Genomic DNA, 19,006 nt, shown 5'->3' on the forward strand with positions numbered 1-19,006 from the left:
TTCTAGGTCATGAATATATATTGATGTCTGTGGGAATCTCTTGCATTGTATCTGGGTTATCCACTGATGATGATATGCCATATGTCCTGAGGACAGGATCTCAGAAAGTCTCTCTCTGGAGCTCTTCATGTTTGTACTGTCCAAATCGCATTAGGCCAATGTTGTACACATCTTCTAGTTCCACATCTAATTGATTCACTTGGACATCCAACGATATACCTTTTGTCTTCTTGGGGTTGGGTAGTCTGCTCAATGTGTCAGATGTAACCATGAAGTTTCTAGGTTTGTACCGGACCACTCAATCGTACCCCTGTACTTTGATTAACAATTTTTGGAGTTGAGGTGGTGCGCTGGAGAGTGGCTTTGCCGAATCATTTCTAGTGGCTTGTGATCAGTCTCGACAACGAAGTATTTCTAAATGGGTACTGAGCACTAATACCAATGTTTCTCATTCTATGTTTGAGTAGTTCGTTTGAGCAGTTGACAGATTTTAGAACTGAACGCAATTGGTCTACCTTCCTATAACAGACATGCTCCGAGATGCTTTTGTGAAGCATCTACTTCAAGTGTAGTTTCTTTCCTTGAGTCATAGTTTTGTAAGCACTGCTTCAGCAGAAAGTGACTGTTTTAACAAATTGAATATGTGCTGATGATCTATATACCACAAGAATGGCGTATCTTTCTTGAGAGTTCACGCAGTGGTGTTGCTTTCTAAGAGAAATTCGAGGTATATGGTACTAAGAAGTTAGACAGCCCCAATCACCTCTGTAAGTCTTCTTAATCTTGAGGAGGAGGCATTGATTGTACATCCTTAACTTTACTGGGATCTGGTTGAATTCTAGTGTCAGAAGGATTGAACTGAAGAAATTAATATGGCTCACATTGATAGGACAACATTTGCTATTAAACACGAGACCTTCTGTTCTAGCTGTCTCCATTAGAATGTGAAGATTCTTGTCATGCTTTTCCTTGGCACTTCTCATGACTGCCATGTCATCTTGTAATGATGGTACTTCTATATTTTTTGTCAATTTTTTTTTGAGGACTCATATTTAAATTGTGGAGATGGATTCATTGGAAGGCTGAAGATTTTATAAATTCTGGACTGCTTTTTGCAGTGGGGTCATTGAACAGACACAGATGTTGCTAAAAACAACCTTTGCTGGAAATCATGTACTTTAAGCTCAAAAATAACAGAAACCTTGGTGACCTTGGGGAAGATGTTTACAGAGAAGCCATATGTCAAGGTTTATGGAGGTCAAGAAGTTGACTTTCTGTTTTGGGGTTTGGATTGTTTTCAAGTCAGTTGGGGTGTGAACTGCTTTGAAGACAGTTGGTTTTATCTGCCAAGGAAAAAGAAACCCCAGCCCATTTTGCCTGCACCCCTCTAAGAGACGCTGAGAAATAAAGTGTGTGGGCACCTCTTTCCTCTTCCCTCCTGTCTTTGGAAAAACCCTGCGATTCAAGTGTGTGCTGGCTGAAACCCCTGATGTCACATTTCTCCTGGAAAACCAACCAAATGATTTCTCAACATCTCCAGAACAAATTGCTTCTGAAAAGATCCCAGTGACCCGTCTATATATACCCGGACGCCAGTCCAAAAGGGACAACTGACTTCATTCCATATCCTCTCTTTTTTTCTTCAAGAATTAGCAAGTCTTTGGCTACAGTATTCCTTTTTTGTAACAAGACATCTGCAGAGAGAATTTTTGTATTTTTTCAGTGTGTGTGTAAGTGTGTGTGGGGAATTTAAGCTCTATAAACAACAGAAACCTTGGTGACCTGGGGAAGATGTTTACAGAAAAGACACATGTCAAGGTTTATGGAGGTCAAAAAGTTGACTTTCTATTTTGAGGTTTGGATTGTTTTCAAGTCAGTTGGGGTGTAAACTGTTTTGAAGACAGTTGGTTTTGCCTGCCAAGAAAAAGAAAACCCCCTGCTCATTTTGTCTGCACCCCTCTTAATTTCAATCTGTATGTTAATGCTTTGCTTCGTTACTGGTTCAGTCTTGTTTCATAATAAACTGATAGTTTTATTGTTTATTAAAGAAACCTAGTTTGTGCATACGGGGTAATTGGCCGAATCGGTAACTGGGTAAACATTTTACAAATATATGTTGTGACCTGCGGCAAAGTGGGACTAGAAAATACAATGCACTCCTCCCACTTTGGTCATAACAATCTGAAATGCAAACACAGCCAAAAACACTCACGGTAATGCAATCCACATGTTGCCGGGACAGGCTGACATACTGACAGATCGAATGGTAACTGTTGAAAGCAATACCTCCCAAATGGTTTTCTAAATGTTGTTAGTTCCTGTGAATCCTCATAAAGGTGCAATCACCAATATCCATGTGTCGCATTCAATTTTGAGAAGAACTTGCCTCCAGCAAACCTTGGGTTGAGCTCCTTCAGAGTAGGCTACTTGTGAGGACATGTTTTGAGTGCTTGATTTAATCTTTTGGGATTCAAATATACTCTAATGGTACTTCTTTCTTAATGCAGTGGTTATAAAGCTACACCAATCCATACTGCACTTTCAAGATCGATCTATAGAGGGAATTGTATCATCTTTCAGCTGAAGAATGGTGTCTCCTATAAAACTACCCACGGTGTCAGATCTATCTGGGTACTTCTGTTGCTGGTCTTGAATAGACTCAATAGGATCACACTTGCCTTGATTATATAGTATTGGCACTTTACTGATCTCATGAATCGTCACGATCCAGAGTTCACTGTGTGCTGTCAGTCCTGCTACTGCTGGATCATTGGTGTCAACAGCATAGAAGACTTGTGCCAACCTTGGAATTCAACAGCATTACCATCGCTGAATCCCACACTATCAACAGCCTAGGGGTTACCATTGACCAGAAACTGAACTGGACCAGCCATATAAATACCGGGGCTACAAGAGCAGGTCAGAGGCTAGGAATCCTGTGGCGAGTAACTCACCTCCTGACTCCCCAAAGCCTGTCCACCAGCTACATGGCATGCTTTCCTTCATCGGACGGGGTATTGAGTACAAGAGTTGGCAGGTCATGTTACAGTTGTATAAGACTTTGGTTCGGCCACATTTGGAATACTGCGTGCAGTTCTGGTCGCCACATTACCAAAAGGATGTAGATGCTTTGGAGAGGGTGCAGAGGAGGTTCACCAGGATGTTGCCTGGTATGGAGGGTGCTAGCTATGAAGAGAGGTTGAGTAGATTAGGACTATTTTCATTAGAAAGACAGAGGTTGAGGGGGGACCTGATTGAGGTGTACAAAATCATGAGAGGTATAGACAGGGTGGATAGCAAGAAGCTTTTTCCCAGAGTGGGGGGATTCAATTACTAGGGGTCACGAATTCAAAGTGAGAGGGGAAAAGTTTATGGGGGATATGCGTGGAAAGTTCTTTACGCAGAGGGTGGTGGGTGCCTGGAATGCGTTGCCAGCGGAGGTGGTAGACGCGGGCACGATAGCGTCTTTTAAGATGTATCTAGCCAGATACATGAATGGGCAGGAAGCAAAGAGATACAGACCCTTAGAAAATAGGCGACATGTTTAGATAGAGGATCTGGATCGGCGCAGGCTTGGAGGGCCGAAGGGCCTGTTCCTGTGCTGTAATTTTCTTTGTTCTAAGTCAGGAGTGTGATGGAATACTCTCCACTTGCCTGGATGGGTGCAGCTCCAACAACACTCAAGAAGCTCGACAACATCCAGGACAAAGCAGCCCACTTGATTGGCACCGCATCTACAAACATTCACTCCCTCCATCACCGACGCACAGTGGCAGAAGTGTGTATCATCTACAAGATGCACTGCAGCAATGCACCAAGGCTCCTTTGACAGCACCTTCCAAACCAGCGAACTCTACCAACTAGAAGGACAAGGGCAGAAAATGCATGGGAACACCACCACCTGCAAGTTCCGCTCCAAGTCACACACCATCCTGACTTGGAACTATATCGCTGTTCCTTCACTGTCGCTGGGTTAAAATCCTGGAACTCCCTTCCTAACAGCACTTTGGGTATACCTACCCCAAATGGACTGCAGCAGTTCAAGAAGGCAGCTCACCACCACCTTCTCAAGAGCAATTAGGGATGGGCAATAAATGCTGGCCTGGCCAGCGATGCCCACATCCCATGAATGAATAAAAAAAAAATAAGCAGCACTTCTATATCTTCACTTCAACATCAATGCTCCAGTGCAGTGGATTGGTGAACTGTTATATGCAGTGAGTCTAGCTCTAGTTGGCTGTAACATACCCCCACTTTGCTAAGTACATGTCTTTGAGTATGCACAATGGTAAAATGTTGCCACTTGCCTCAGTATCTATCTTCAGTTGCAGCATATGCTTGCCACTTTGGTTAGAAGATATAATTTCAACTGGTGAAAGCTTCCTGCTGTGCGACGTTCACTATATGGAAAGCTTGTTCACTTTCTGGCTTGAGTTTGCCTCATTCATTGCTTTTCTTGCTGTCCAGGTCTCTGTCTACCTCATGGACATGCCTGTGCTTGAAATGGTACCTAGTGAACCCTTTTTATTCTTCTCACTAGGCGGCATCTGTTTTTCATTGAGCTGTGGCTTGCTTGGCTTCTGACCCCTTCTTTGCTGTAGATGGGATTGTGGAATTCGCGACACAAACAGATCAGCCATGATCTTATTGAATGGCAGAGTAGGCTAGAGGGACCAAATGACCTACTTCTGCTCCTAATTTGTATGTTTGTATGGAAGGCATTACGCTTCTTGTGGCACTGCTGCCAGGTCCTCTGGGTCAGACTCCTTGAATTGACCTCCCATACACCTTCCAATCCCTTCTGAGGGTGATCCTTGCGGACATCCTGACTTCCCACAAAGACATGGGGCTGGATTTTACCAGCCCACTGACATTGGGGGTCGTGGCGGGACGGCCCCGAAAATACTACCGGGAGGTGGGAGGAGTGATGGTATTACTGGGGGCACAACCCTGCGATGTGTAGGGAGGCGTACCCACCTCCCATAAAGGTTGTCCGCTCTGCGCCATTGATTGTTTGTGTGAGTGAAGGAGCAATGGCACTCCAGGAACCCTGTATGTGTGGAGGGTGCCAGAAATGGTAGGCGTGTAAAGGTAATCTGGCCAGTGAGCCAATCAATGCAGCTGTTACAATCTGAATGTGGTCATGCTGTGCCAAAGAACAAAGAACAGTACAGCACAGAAACAGGCCATTCGGCCCTTCAAGCCTGCGCCGATCTTGATGCCTGCCTAAACTAAAACCTCCGTATCCCTCTATTCCCTTCCTATTCATGTATTTGTCAAGATGTCTCTTAAACGTCACTATCGTATCTGCTTCCACCACCTCCCCTGGCAGCAAGTTCCAGGCACTCACCACCCTCTGTGTAAAAAACTTGCCTCACATATCCCCTCTAAACTTTGACCCTCGCACCTTAAACCTATGTCCCCTAGTAACTGACTCTTCCACCCTGGGAAAAAGCTTCTGACTATCCACTCTGTCCATGCCGCTCATAACTTTGTAAACCTCTATCATGTCGCCCCTCCACCTCCGTCGTTCCAGTGAAAACAATCCGAGTTTATCCAACCTCTCCTCATAGCTAATGCCCTCCAGACCAGGCAACATCCTGGTAAACCTCCTCTGTACACTCTCCAAAGCCTCCACGTCCTTCTGGTAGCGTGGCGACCAGAATTGCACGCAATATTCTAAGTGTGGCCAAACTAATGTTCTGTACAGCTGCAACATGACTTGCCAATTTTTATACTCTGTGCCCCGACCGATGAAGGCAAGCATGCCGTATGCCTTGTTGACTACCTTATCCACCTGCGTTGCCACTTTCAGTGACCTGTGGACCTGTACGCTCAGATCTCTCTGCCTGTCAATACTCCTAAGGGTTCTGCCATTTACTGTATACTTCCCACCTGCATTAGATCTTCCAAAATGCATTACCTCACATTTGTCCAGACTAAACTCCATCTGCCATTTCTCCGCCCAAGTCTCCAACCGATCTATATCCTGTTGTATCCTCTAACAATCCTCATCACTGTCTGCAACTCCACCAACCTTTGTGTCGTCCGCAAACTTACTAATCAGACCAGCTACATTTTCCTCCAAATCATTTATATATACTACAAACAGGAAAGGTCCCAGCACTGATCCCTGCGGAACACCACTAGTCACAGCCCTCCATTCAGAAAAACACCCATCCACTGCTACTCTCTGTCTTCCATGACCGAGCCAGTTCTGTATCCATCTTGCCAGCTCACCACTGATCCCGTGTGACTTCACCTTTTGTACCAGTCTGCCATGCGGGACCTTGTCAAAGGCATTACTGAAGTCCATATAGACAACATCCACCGCCCTTCCCTCATCAATCATCTTCGTCACTTCCTCAAAAAACTCAATCAAATTAGTAAGACACGACCTCCCCTTCACAAAACCATGCTGCCTCTCGCTAATAAGTTTGTTTGTTTCCAAATGGGAGTAAATCCTGTCCCGAATAATCCTTTCTAATAGTTTCCCTACCACTGACGTAAGGCTCACCGGCCTATAATTTCCTATAATTTTAGTGGGAGCAATGCCATGCCACGCCACATAGTTGCTGCATGGAAGCACCTGATGTACCAGTCAACATAAATCCCTGCCTGTTCGGTACCTTTGAGGAAGTGAAGGAACCAAGTGTAATTGCAACTGGGAGATGGGAATGGCTCACCCTATATTCATTGATCCACTTGGTGAGAGGATCCATATGCGGCACAGGCAAAATCAGCAGGCAACTGCAGCCCACACAGAGGCCCCCCCATCGTGAGCAGCAGCTGCCCCCAATGAGAGCATGCCATTACAGATTGCCGTGCATCTACAGGTCCCACATGACATATCTGCAGATGTCAGAGCGCCAGTGTCAGAAGTGGCTGCGGATGTTGGGAGAGGCGGTAACACATCTCTGTGCCCTGCTCAACGATGACCTGCAGCCCATGAGCTTCGGTGGGCATCCTATGCTTGTGGCCCTCAAAGTGACAGCGGCTCTTCTATGGCTCTGCATCCACCGGAGACCGTTGTGGGGTTACACAGTCAACAATGCACCGTTGCATCAGGGAGGTCACTGATGCCCTGTACAGGAGGGCAATGACTATATCTGCTTCACGATGGACCCTGAGAGCCAGGCCCAGAGGGTCATTGGTTTCGGCTCCATCGCGGGATTCCCACAGGTACAATGGGTCCATGTGGCCATGAAGGCTCCTGCTGGGCGTCCAGCTACAAACGTCAACCATAACGGATTCTATTCTATCAACATACAGCTAGTAGGTGATCACCAGAAGCACTTCATGCAGATCTTTGCCCGCTTTCCAGGCAGCTGCCATGATGGCTTCATCCTGTGCCAGTACCAACTGCCATTGCTGTTCACAGAACTGGCTCAGATGGAGGGGTGGCTTCTTGCAGACATGGCTCCTGACACCAGTGAGACACCCGACCACTCCTGCAGAGGAGAGATACCACGCCAGCCACAGAGCTCTTAGAGCCACCATTGAATAGGCGATCGGCATGCTGCCTGGATAGATCGGGTGGTGCCCTGCAGTACAAACCGGAAAGGGTCGCTCGTATCGTTGCTGCTTGCTGTGCTCTGCACAACTATGCACTCAATATGTGGGAAGTCTTGCAGGATGAGAAGAGATGTGAACATGACTCCTCCTTGGACAATGAGGAAGGGTGCATGGGAGGACAGAGAGCATCCAGGCGCCGCATGCAGGGCGAGCAGAGAGCTAGGGATGCATGGCAGCACCTTATTGATCAAAAATTCTCCACGCCATAGGAACCACCATGAGCTCTGCAAGTCACACAGCAGCCTCTTTCACCTGTTGTGCAGCAATCCACATCTGCAACATCTTTGTCTCAACCATAAGAGGCAGCAGCAGACTGAGCCATTATCCATGTGACTGTATCCGTGGAGACGCACACGAGTAATGCTGGCATGGCAATGATGTCATTCCATACATTGGCAGTTATGAAAGACCTGGAGGGCCCCGACTGGCTGGAGGAATCCTATGTCAGCGCAGAACTCTCCTCAGACATTGTGACTGCTGGAGTTTGACTCACTGGAGGCGGGGCCAGTGACCACATTGGATTCACCTTGAGGAGGGACTCCAGATATGGTGCGCAGGCTCAACTCCTCCATCTCAGGGCTCATTGGAACACCTCTGCTCTCCCGGGAAGGACCAGGGGCAGGGGCAGTCTCCATGACCCTGGTCCCTCTCTCGCCTTGCCACTGCTGATTGAATGTCATGACTACGGTGAGGGATTGCAGGTCAATGCAAATCAATGGCACACCAAGAGGGCCGCCGCCCTCTCAAGGGATGATGCCTGGCGCTCATATGCCTGGGACATGGCAGCTGTCGTGCTGTGGATGGTCTCCCCCATCGTCTGCTCAAGGCTGTGCATGGCCTGTGGCATCTCCGCCAGTTGTTGCCAGGATGCTGCTGCAGCTCCAGCACACCCTGCGCAGCCGACAGCAGAGGGTTATCAGCAGCCTGGAGTCAGCATGGGCCTGGCCACTCACAGTCCTCTGACTGTCAGGGGCCTCAGCTTTCTCAGTTTCAGTCAGCTGCTCGGGTGCATGTGCAGTACCCTCACCAGCTTCTGACCCGGACTCTAAGGCTGACCGGATACCCACCGAGGTGACAGTATTTGCGCTGGTGGAAAGTGTGGGAGTGTTATGGGATGCTGCTTCCTCAGAGGATGTCTTTTCCTCTGAGATGTGGGAGGTGTCATGGGCTGCCAGGGTCGATTCAGAATGCTGACCTGGAAGATACAATGGAAAGAGCACACTGTCAGTCTTGTTGTGCATATCACAATTATAACAGCTTTGTCTAAAACAACAACAATTGTACAGTGATTATTGTACATATGAAATGGACATATGTTAACCCAGGACCCCGAGACCTATGTCACCAAATGAGCGTTCCACATGAATCACCAAAATCTCCAATGCCTCCTCCTCAACGTTTGTAAGCCTTCTAATGTCTGGCACTCCTCCACCTGTACGACTGCCTCCCTTGCATTGTGTGCCCTCTTTGCCTGGAGGATGTAACTAGTAGAATAGATAAGGGAGAACCAGTGGATGTGGCGTATTTGGACTTATTGGGCCAAAGGGCCTGTTTCGGTGCTGTATCTCTCTATGACTCTATGGATAGAGAACTGGTTGGCAGACAGGAAACAAAGAGTAGGAATAAACGGGTCTTTTTCTGAGTGGCAGGCAGTGACTAGTGGGGTACCGCAGGGATCAGTGCGAGGACCCCAGCTATTCACAATATATATTAATGATGTAGATGAGGGAATTAAATGTAATATATCCAAGTTTGCAGATGACACAAAACTGGGTGGGAGTGTGAGCTGTGAGGAGGATGCAGAGAAGCTCCAGTGTGATTTGGACAGGTTGAGTGAGTGGGCAAATACACGGCAGATGCAATATAATGTGGATAAATGTGAGGTTATCCACTTTGGAGGCAAAAACAGAAAGGCAGATTATTAACTGAACGCTGACAGATTGGGAAAGGGGGAGCTGCAGCGAAACCTGGGTGTCCTTGTGTACCAGTCACTGAAAGTAAGCATGTAGGTGCAGCAGGCAGTTTAGAAGGCAAATGGTATGTTGGCCTTCATAGCGAGAGGATTTGAGCACAGGAGCAAGGATGTCTTGCTGCAATTATACAAGGCCTTGGTGAGACCACACCTGGAGTATTGTGCGCAGTTTTGGTCTCCTTATCTGAGGAAGGATGTTCTTGCTATGGAGGGAGTGCAGTGAAGGTTCACCAGACTGATTCCTGGGATGGCAGGACTGACGTATGAAGAGAGATTGGGTCGATTAGGCTTGTATTCGCTAGAGTTTAGAAGAATGAGAGGGGATCTCATAGAAACTTACAAAATTCTAACAGGATTGGACAGACTAGATGCAGGAAGGATGTTCCCGATGGCGGTGGAGTCCAGGACCAGGGGTCACAGTCTCAGGATAAGGGGCAAGCCATTTAGGACTGGGATGAGGAGGGATTTCTTCATCCAGAGAGTGGTGAACCTGTGGCATTCTCTACCACAGAAAGAAGTTGAGGCCAAATCATTAAATATATTCAAGAAAGAGTTAGATATAGTTCTTAGGGGGGAAAGCGGCAACAGGGTACTGAGTTTGGATGATCAGCCATGATCATATTGAATGGCGGAGCAGGCTCGAAGGGCCGAATGGCCTACTCCTGCTCCTATTTTTCAATGTTTCTATGTTCTCGGAGCAAAGAGGCAGATATTAAGCATGGCAGATCAACAACATGACACACGTCACAAGAGGGTTGCTGGGCACAAAGGTGGGGGCACTCACTGTGCACTACTGGGTGAGCCACTCATGTAGGTGCCATGCTCTGAGCAGCAGACAAGGTTAAGTTCTATCTTACATTGTTCCATTTTTGTCACGTCTTTCCTCCGTGCCCAACCTCCATGTCTTTGGAATGGCAGTGGTGCACATGTGCCATTTTGTGTGGGCACATCCAGGTTCAGTGCAGCTCTGATCTAAAGGGCCACTTACTTTTGCAGAGCGCAGGAGATTGTTCATCCTCTTCCGGCACTGGACCCAATCGTGCAAATGGTCCCATAGCTACTGACCTCCTCTGCCACCTCCAACCAGGCTGCCTTGGTCAGGTGGGAGGGCCTCTTCTTGCCATCGTTGGGGAAGAGGACCGCCTGCAGAGCCTAGAGGAGAGTGAGCAGGGAGGCATCACTGAACTGTGGAGCCACCCCGGAATGCCCCTCTGTCGCCATCTTCAAAGTTTTGGGGTGTCCAGACAGAGATGAGTCTTCTGCAGATAAGGAGTTCTTTTGCTTCTCTCAGCAGCTCTGTTCTGGCAGTGGAGGCATTACTGATGTGCTGGCTGCCCTTTAAATAGGGCCCCAGCACCTGCTCCTCAGCTGACTTGGCACTGATACCGGCGCCGGAAATCCCACCCCCTCCACGTCATTTGGGGGGTGGCGCGCGCGTCTATTATAATGAGCAGCTGTGCTAAATATTGATGCGGCTCTGTGACGGGCGGTCCAACCAGGAGGACTGCCATTTTTAAAATGCAAGATTTAGCCCATGGTGTCTCCCTTCCTGTTCAACTTCACCACTAAGGCCTCCAGGGCCACATCCATGAATGCAGGAGCCCCCTTTCTTCCCTGTTGCTCCATTTGTGCCTTAGAACAAAAGAACATCAGAAATAGGAACAGGAGTAGGACATTCAGCCCTTTAAGCAGCTATACCATTCAATGAAATCATAGCTGATCTTCTATTTCAACACCATTTCCCTGCACTATTCCCATAATCCCTGATGTTTTTAATGTGTAGAAATCTATCAATCTCAGTCTTGAACATATTCAATGACTGAGCTTCCACTGCCCTCTAGGGTAGAGAATTCCAAAGATTTACCACCCTCTGAGTGAAGAAATTCCTCCTCATCTCATTCCTAAATGGCCTGCCCCTTATTCCAAGACTGTGTCCCCTGGTTCTGGACTCCCCAGCCAGGGGAAACATCCTTCCTGCATCTACCCTGTCGAGCCCTGTCAGAATTTTGTACGTTTGAATGCGATCACCTCTCATTCTTCTGAACTGCAGAGAAGAAAAGCCCAGTCTATTAAATCTTTCCTCATAGGACAATCCCTCCATCCCAGGAATTGTTTGATGAACCTTCATTGCACTCCCTTTATGCTAAGTATATCTTTCCTTGGATAAGGAAACCAGAACTGCACACAATACTCCAGGTGCGGTTTCACCAAGGCTCTATATAATTGCAGTAAGACATCTTTACTCCTATATTCAAATCCTCTTGTAATAAAGGCCAACATACCATTTGCCTTCTTAATTGCTTGCTGTACCTGCATGTTAGCTTTCAGTGACTCATGAACAAGCACACCCCAAAGTCCCTTTGAAGTTCAACACTTCCCAGCCTCTCACCATTTAAGAAATACTCTGCATTTCTGTTTTCCCTTTCAAAGTGGATAACCTCACATTTCTCCACATTGTAATCCATCTGCCAAATTGTTGCCCACTCGCTTAGCCTCTCCAAATCCCCTTGAAGTCTCTTTGCTTCCTCCTCACAATTTATATTTCCACCTAGTTTGGTGTCATCTGCAAACTTGAAATATTACATTTAATCTCACATCCAAATCATTGATATACATTATGAATAGCTAGGTCTCAAGCACTGATCCTTGTGGTACCCTATCAGTCACAGCCTGCCAATCTGAAAATGATTCATTTCTTCCTACTCTCTGTTTTCTGTCTCTTAACCAGTGCCTGTATATTCTTCCCAATCCCATGTGCTCCAAAATTTATTTACTCACCTCTTGTGTGGGACCTTATCAAAAGCTTTCTGAAAATCTAAATATACCACATCCACCAGTTCCCCCTTATCTATTCAGCTAGTTACATCCTGAAAAACTCCAACAGGTTTGAAAAACATGATTAACATGATTTCCCTTTCAGAAATCCATGTTGACTCTGCCTAATCCTACCATTATTTTCTAAATGTCCTGTTATCACATCCTTTATTATTGATTCTAGCATTTTCACTACGACTGATATTAGGTTAACAGGTCTTTAGTTCCCTGTTTTCTCTCTCCCTCTTTTCTTAAATAGTGGGGTTATATTTACCACCTTCCAATCGGCAGGAACCATTCCAGAGTTTATAGAATTTTGAAAGATGACCATCTATGCATTACTATCTCTACAGCTCCCTCTTTCAACACTCTGGGATGTAGATCATCAATTTCAGGGGATTTCTCTACTTTAAGTCTCATTAATTTCTCTAGTAGTTTTTTTTACTAATATTAATATCTTGCAGTTGTTCTTTTACACTAGTCCCTTGATTGTGCATTATTTCTGGGAGGCTTTTAGTATTTTCCACCGTGAAGACAGACACAAAGTATTTGTTTAATTCCTCTGCCATTTCCCTATTCCCCATTATAAATTCTCCTGACTCCTCTTATAATAAACCCACATTTGTCTTTGCTAATCTTTTCCTTTTTACATATCTATAGAAGCTTTTACAAAATGTTTTTATGTTTCTTAATAGCTTACTCTCATTCTATTTTCCCTTCCTTAATCGTTTTCTTGGTCCTCCTTTGCAAAGTTCTAAAATGCTCCCAATTCTCGGGTTTACCATTTTTTTGGCAACTTTATACACTTCTTCCTCTTGCTCTAATGCAATCCTTGATTTCTTTCGTTAGCCACGGTTGGAACATATTCCTTTTTGGATTTTTGTGCACTAAAGGAATGTATTTTTGTTGTAAACTATGTATTAGCTCTTTAAACGTTAGCCGTTGCCTGTCTACCGTCATACCTTTCATGTAAAATTCTACCAAATTATGGTCACTCTTTCCTAAAGGCTCCTTTACAACAAGATTACTAATTGACCCTTTTTAATTGTGCAATACTAGATCTAAATAGCCCGTTCCCTCGTTGGTTCAGACATTAATGAATGACTTGGGTTTTTATAACTATCTGATATCTGTAATGGTGACTATGAAGTTATTAGCTTTTTATTCCAGATTCATTGAACTACCAGGGTGGAACTTGAACTCACATCTCCAGATTATTAGTCTAGCAACATAACTGCCATGCTACTATATTCACCCCTACATTCAGCCAGTGTCAGTACAAGCAGCCAGTAGCAACTCCCTTCTATTAAGTGCAGCTTCTCTTTGAGCAACAGAGTGCCTTTAAGAGGAGCAGGCTGGCTGCAGCACTTGAGCAAACGGTGCTCGCCCCCTGCTACTGAGGTCTCAGGAAGCCAGCAGCCCAGGCTCCATTTGGTCCAGTGCTGCTAACAGGTAAAAAAGGAGGCAGCGCCAAATTCTTATGCTGCCCTTCTCCACAGCAACGCATCCCATGCACTCCATAAATGGTACAAACAAATTTTTAGCCACTAATCTTTAAACTTTTTTTTCTCTTACAGATGAAAGCTGCATTGATAAATATTACAACTGCAACGTGGTGGTACAGGCACGGCTGTGTGTATATTCTTACTACAAGACAGCCTGCTGCGTTTCCTGTACCAGAGTGGCTAACAGAGCATCAGCATTTCTGGGTCACAGATAACAATCACTTTTAGCTGTGTCATGAATGGATAGGATTGCAATGAGCTGGTTTAATGTATGAACAAATGCAATTCTAACAAAAACACTTCCAAGAAATAACATTTTAATGGAAATCCTTGAAGTTATAATGCCATTTCCTAGAAAGTCTAATTCAGTGGTTTTTCTTCTCTTGTCATCATATCTACTATTTCCATAAAGTTTCCTTGAACAGAGTAACTGCCCTGCCCCAAACTCCATTCCATTGTTACTGACTCAAATCTCTTCTATGGTCACAATCTGAGATTGAATAAAGCATATAACATCTGTCATCCTGCTTTACAGCTGAGCTTCAAACTTCACATCCTATCCATTACCATAGAGTCATAACAGCAAGAAGGTGGCCATTCATACCATTGAGTACATGCCGACTCTCTGTAGAGCAATCCAATCGGTCCTGTTCCCCGTCTTAATCCCCATAGCCCTGTAAGTTTATTTCCCTCAAGGTCCCATTCAATTTCCTTTTGAAATCATTCATCATTTGCCCTTCCACCGTCCTCGTAGGCAGCAAGTTCCAGGTCATTGCCACTTGCTGCATTAAAAAAACTTCTTCCTCACATACCCACTGTACCTCTTGCCCAGAACCTTAAATCCATGCCCTGTAGTCCTTGCAACATCAGCTAGTGGGAACAGCTTTTCTTTGTCTACCTTATCTAAACCTGTCATAATCTTGTACATGTCTATCGAATCTCCCCGTAATTTCCTTTGCTCCAAGAAGAACAATCCCAGCTTCTGCAACCTAACCTTATAGCTAAAATCCCTCATCTCCAGAACCATTCACCTCTGCACCCTCTCTAGGACCCTCACATCCTTCCTAAAGTATAGTGACAGAATTGGACGCAGTACTCCAGTTGTGGCTGAACCAGAGCTTTATAAAGGTTCAGACTATCTTTCCTGCTTTTGTACTCAATGCCTCTTCGAAGCCTAAGATTCAATATGTTTTGCTAACTATTTTCTCAATATCTCCTGCTACCTTAAAGAAGCAGTGCAAAAGGACCGCAAGGACCCTCTGTCCCTGCAAACACTTTAAACTATCCCATTAAGTCTATATTGCCTCTCCCTATCTCTTCTGCCAAAATGCATCACCTCACACTTTTCTGCATTAAATTCCATCTGCCATTTGTCTGCCCATTCTGCTAGCCTATCTATGTCCTGTTGGAGTCGATTTATATCATTCTTACTGTTTGCCACACTTCCAAATTTGGTATCATTGGCAAATTTGGAAATTTTGCTCTGTATTCTAAAGCAGTGGTCCAAGCACTGAACCTTGGGAAACACCACTGCTTACCATCCTCCAATCTGAAAAACAACCGTTTACCATGAGGTATAATACCTGCCCTTTTACCCCCTTTTTTCTCACCATTCAAGGTTGCAAACACTCCTTTCAGGTGAAGCTGCGAATTACTTGTACTCCTTTCAATTTAGTATACTGTATTCACTGCTCACAATGTGGTCTCCTCTACATTGGGAAGATCAAACACAGATTGGGTGACCACTTTGCGGAATGCCCCTGCTCAGTCCATATGCATGACCCTGAGTTTCTGGTTGCATGCCATTTTAATTCACCACCTTGCTCTCACATCCACATTTCTGCCCTTGGTCTGCTGCAGTGTTCTGGTGGAGCTCAACACAAGATATAGGAACAGCATCTTCACATTAGGTACCTTACAGGCTTCTGAACTCAACATTGAGTTCAACAATTCTAGAGCATGACTCCCATTATGATTTTTTTTTTAACCATGTGCCGGCTTAAATTTGTTTTTCACATTTTTGCTTTCGGTAAGGGCTGTTCATTATTCTGTCATTAACACACTCTCTGGACAAATGCTTTGTCTTTGACTACCGCTATTACTGCTCACTTTGCCTTTTATTCCATGACATTTTTGTCATTTAATCTCTCCTACCCTCTGCCCTATCACAAACCTTTCTTTTTGTTCTTCTCACCCCTCCCCCTTTCACTTGCTCAAAACCTATTATATTTCTAACCTTTGCCAGTTCTGAAGAAACGTCATTGACCTGAAACATTAACTCTGTTTTTCTCTCCACAGATGCTGCCAGACCTGTTGAGTATTTCTAGCACTTTCTGTTCTTATTTCAGGTTTCCAGCTTGTGCAGTATTTTGCTTTCATTTACCACGATTTGCTGTTTACTGTCCTTAAGCCATTTTTTTATCCAAGCTGACACTGACCCTCCTACTCCAGAGCCTCAATTTTGTTAATTAGCCTATTATGTGGAACTTTGTCAAATGTTTTGTTAAAATCCATATAAATAGCATCCATTGCATTCCCTTCATCAACCTTCTCTGTGACCAAGACTGCTTACTTCTACCACCTTATCACCAACCTCTGCCACTATGTTACCTCACCCCTACTTAAACGCTTCTCTACACTTTTATCACCTGTAGACTTGGCTTCTCCAATGTTCTCCTTGCCATTCATCATCCTCTAACTTGCTCAAAATACAGCCATCAGTTCCTCTCACCCATCATCCCTGTATTTTCACACCTAGCATTAGGTCCCTTGTATGACTTGTATGGTTTGCCGAACAAGATTTAGAAAATAGGGATAGAGCTGGGGAATGCTGAAATGCCTAGTCTGAAAGTGACCTGGGAACCACATAGATATGCAGGACAAATGTGAAGACCAAAGACAGGTGACAGAGGTTCCTGGGAAATAAATGGTTGCAATCCTCTAAAGTCATATTCACCGATCTCAAAATGACTGGGAGGATCATTATCACCCTTTCACTGGCTCTACCACTATCCTCAACATCTTGCCTTTGGTGTACTCCGATCTATCCAGCCCACCATTAGCGGAACAGCCCTAACCCTAACGTGCTGCTTCTCTTCTATCCACCCATTAAACTCTTTTAAAAAGAAATAGCTTTTGGCTATTTCTCCTAATATCACTTTTACTGTCCATTCCTTTAGTTTTCCTCTTGTGGCTTTGGATGTTTTGTGTGTTAAAGCCACCATGAAAATACATGGTGTTCATGCAATCTTAGTGATTTACCCAGAACAGCAACGTGATTAACAATGCAAAAGTGGTTGTGTTACGAGAGATGACAAAATGTTTCCAACAGCAGCAATGTTGATAGTTAAAATATTGTAAAAGCAAATTGAGTTCAAGACATTCAGAATACTGTCAACAGAAATACTTTAATTCAAAACTTAATTTGTTGCATTATATGTAAAACAAGTTTTTGCAGTTTATCATTAATGAAATACCCAATCTTTGTTAAACAACCATACCTTCTGTGATTATTTTTTAATGCTTAGACTTTGATTTCTTTTCACAAAAAGGGACAAGAAAATCTATTTATTTGCTGTATTCCAATGAGTGTTGTTTCATAGCGCAATGTACTAATCCATCATATATTGCTTTATGTAAATTTCTAATTGCAATCAATATTAAAACTATTGGGACAACGTCTTGTCACCGAACCACAGCTACAATGTAAAAGAATCATGTCGTGTAGCAGCTCAGAATTTTGTAACAATAACAATCTTGAATCGTCTGTACAAAAGCTCTTTTATATTGTACACATTTTCTCTGAAGGAATTTTTTTAGCACTATTTTGATTACAACTAATTTATTTTTTATGATTAAAAATTAAACTAATGAAAAGACAGATTTGGTACACCAGTTACTGTCTCTGTCTTAGAAAGATATTTTTGATTGAATTGATTGATTTTTGATGGAACTATCCTCAGTAATGAATTGGGCGCTGGTTCTCAGCGCGTCTATCCCTCGAAGAAACTTACCCCAATTCACTTACAGCTGTACTTTCAAAATCCCAATTGTATAGCCTTTGGCCCTTGGTTCACTATGGCATTTCTATAGCTACTAATTTGCTCAACTGCACCCTCACATCCACCTTTGATGCCCTAGTCCCCACTAAAACTATTACTCTGTCTCACCCCGGCCATTCCACCTGAAGCAGCCCTCATTTCCACTCCCCGAAGCCCAAGGGGTGCAGTCTTGAACAGATATGGTGGACAACTGGTTTAACCACTCACTGCCAGATTTGACTGGACCACACAAAGCACCATCGGGTTCTGCTGTTGTCTGCTAAAACTGCTCACTATTCTAGGATCATCATAGAATGCAAAGGTAACCCCTGCCTTCTTTTCACTACTACAGACCATCTTCATAAACCCCTTTCTCCTGTCTCCTCCACCCTCACCTGCAAAATAAGTGCAACCAGCTCATGGATAAATTTGCCATCAAGATTGAGACCATCCAATAAGATGCTTCTGTTGCTTTCTTCCCTTCTTCTAGCACACCAGGCCAAATATTCTCTAAGGTTGCATCATATCCTAGCCCTGAAATTGCATTTTTCTCCAGTTTGTTTCCTGTCTCTTCTCATGCCCTCTCCAAGCTCATCTTATTCATGAGACCCGCCTCCTGCTCCTTTGGTCCTATTCCCACTAAAATGCTGGCCACCCAACTTCCCTTCCTGGTCCCCATGTTAGCTGATATTGTTAATAGTTATCTCTCTTCACATACTGACCTTCTCTCCTTTAAATCTGCCATCATCACCACTCTTCTCACAAAAAAACAAACCTTGACCCCATGATGCTTGCAAACTACCATCCCACCTTCAACCTGTCTTTTCTCTCCAAAATCCTTGAAAGTGTTGTCACCTCCCAAATCCGTGCCTGTCTTTCCCAGAACTTCAGGGTTTCCAGCCCTGTACCAATATTGCTACAGGTTGAACATCCAAAATCCAGCACCCTTGGGAATGAGGCCATCCCGGATTTCAGATTTTCCCAAGTTTTGGACAATAAAATCAGGTAGCCTATCAAAGAACAAAGAAAATTACAGCACAGGAACAGGGCCTTCGGCCCTCCAAGCCTATGCCGATCCAAATCCTCAATCTAAACCTGTC

The 19,006-nt window shown here is 44.6% G+C and overlaps 1 protein-coding gene across 1 annotated transcript in view; it reads left to right on the plus strand.

The window, feature by feature from the left end:
* The window catches only part of LOC137350551 (thrombospondin type-1 domain-containing protein 4-like), a 471,004-nt gene extending 453,773 nt beyond the window's left edge, over positions 1 to 17,231 (plus strand). The window contains exon 20 of the mRNA XM_068015210.1: positions 13,939 to 17,231. Coding sequence (XP_067871311.1) covers positions 13,939 to 14,081 — 143 coding nt within the window. The 3' untranslated portion in view covers positions 14,082 to 17,231. The remainder of the gene's footprint in view (positions 1 to 13,938) is intronic.
* The last annotated feature ends 1,775 nt before the right edge of the window (positions 17,232 to 19,006 follow it).

Source organism: Heterodontus francisci, chromosome 35, assembly GCF_036365525.1.
Source record: "Heterodontus francisci isolate sHetFra1 chromosome 35, sHetFra1.hap1, whole genome shotgun sequence".
Lineage (NCBI taxonomy): Eukaryota > Metazoa > Chordata > Chondrichthyes > Heterodontiformes > Heterodontidae > Heterodontus > Heterodontus francisci.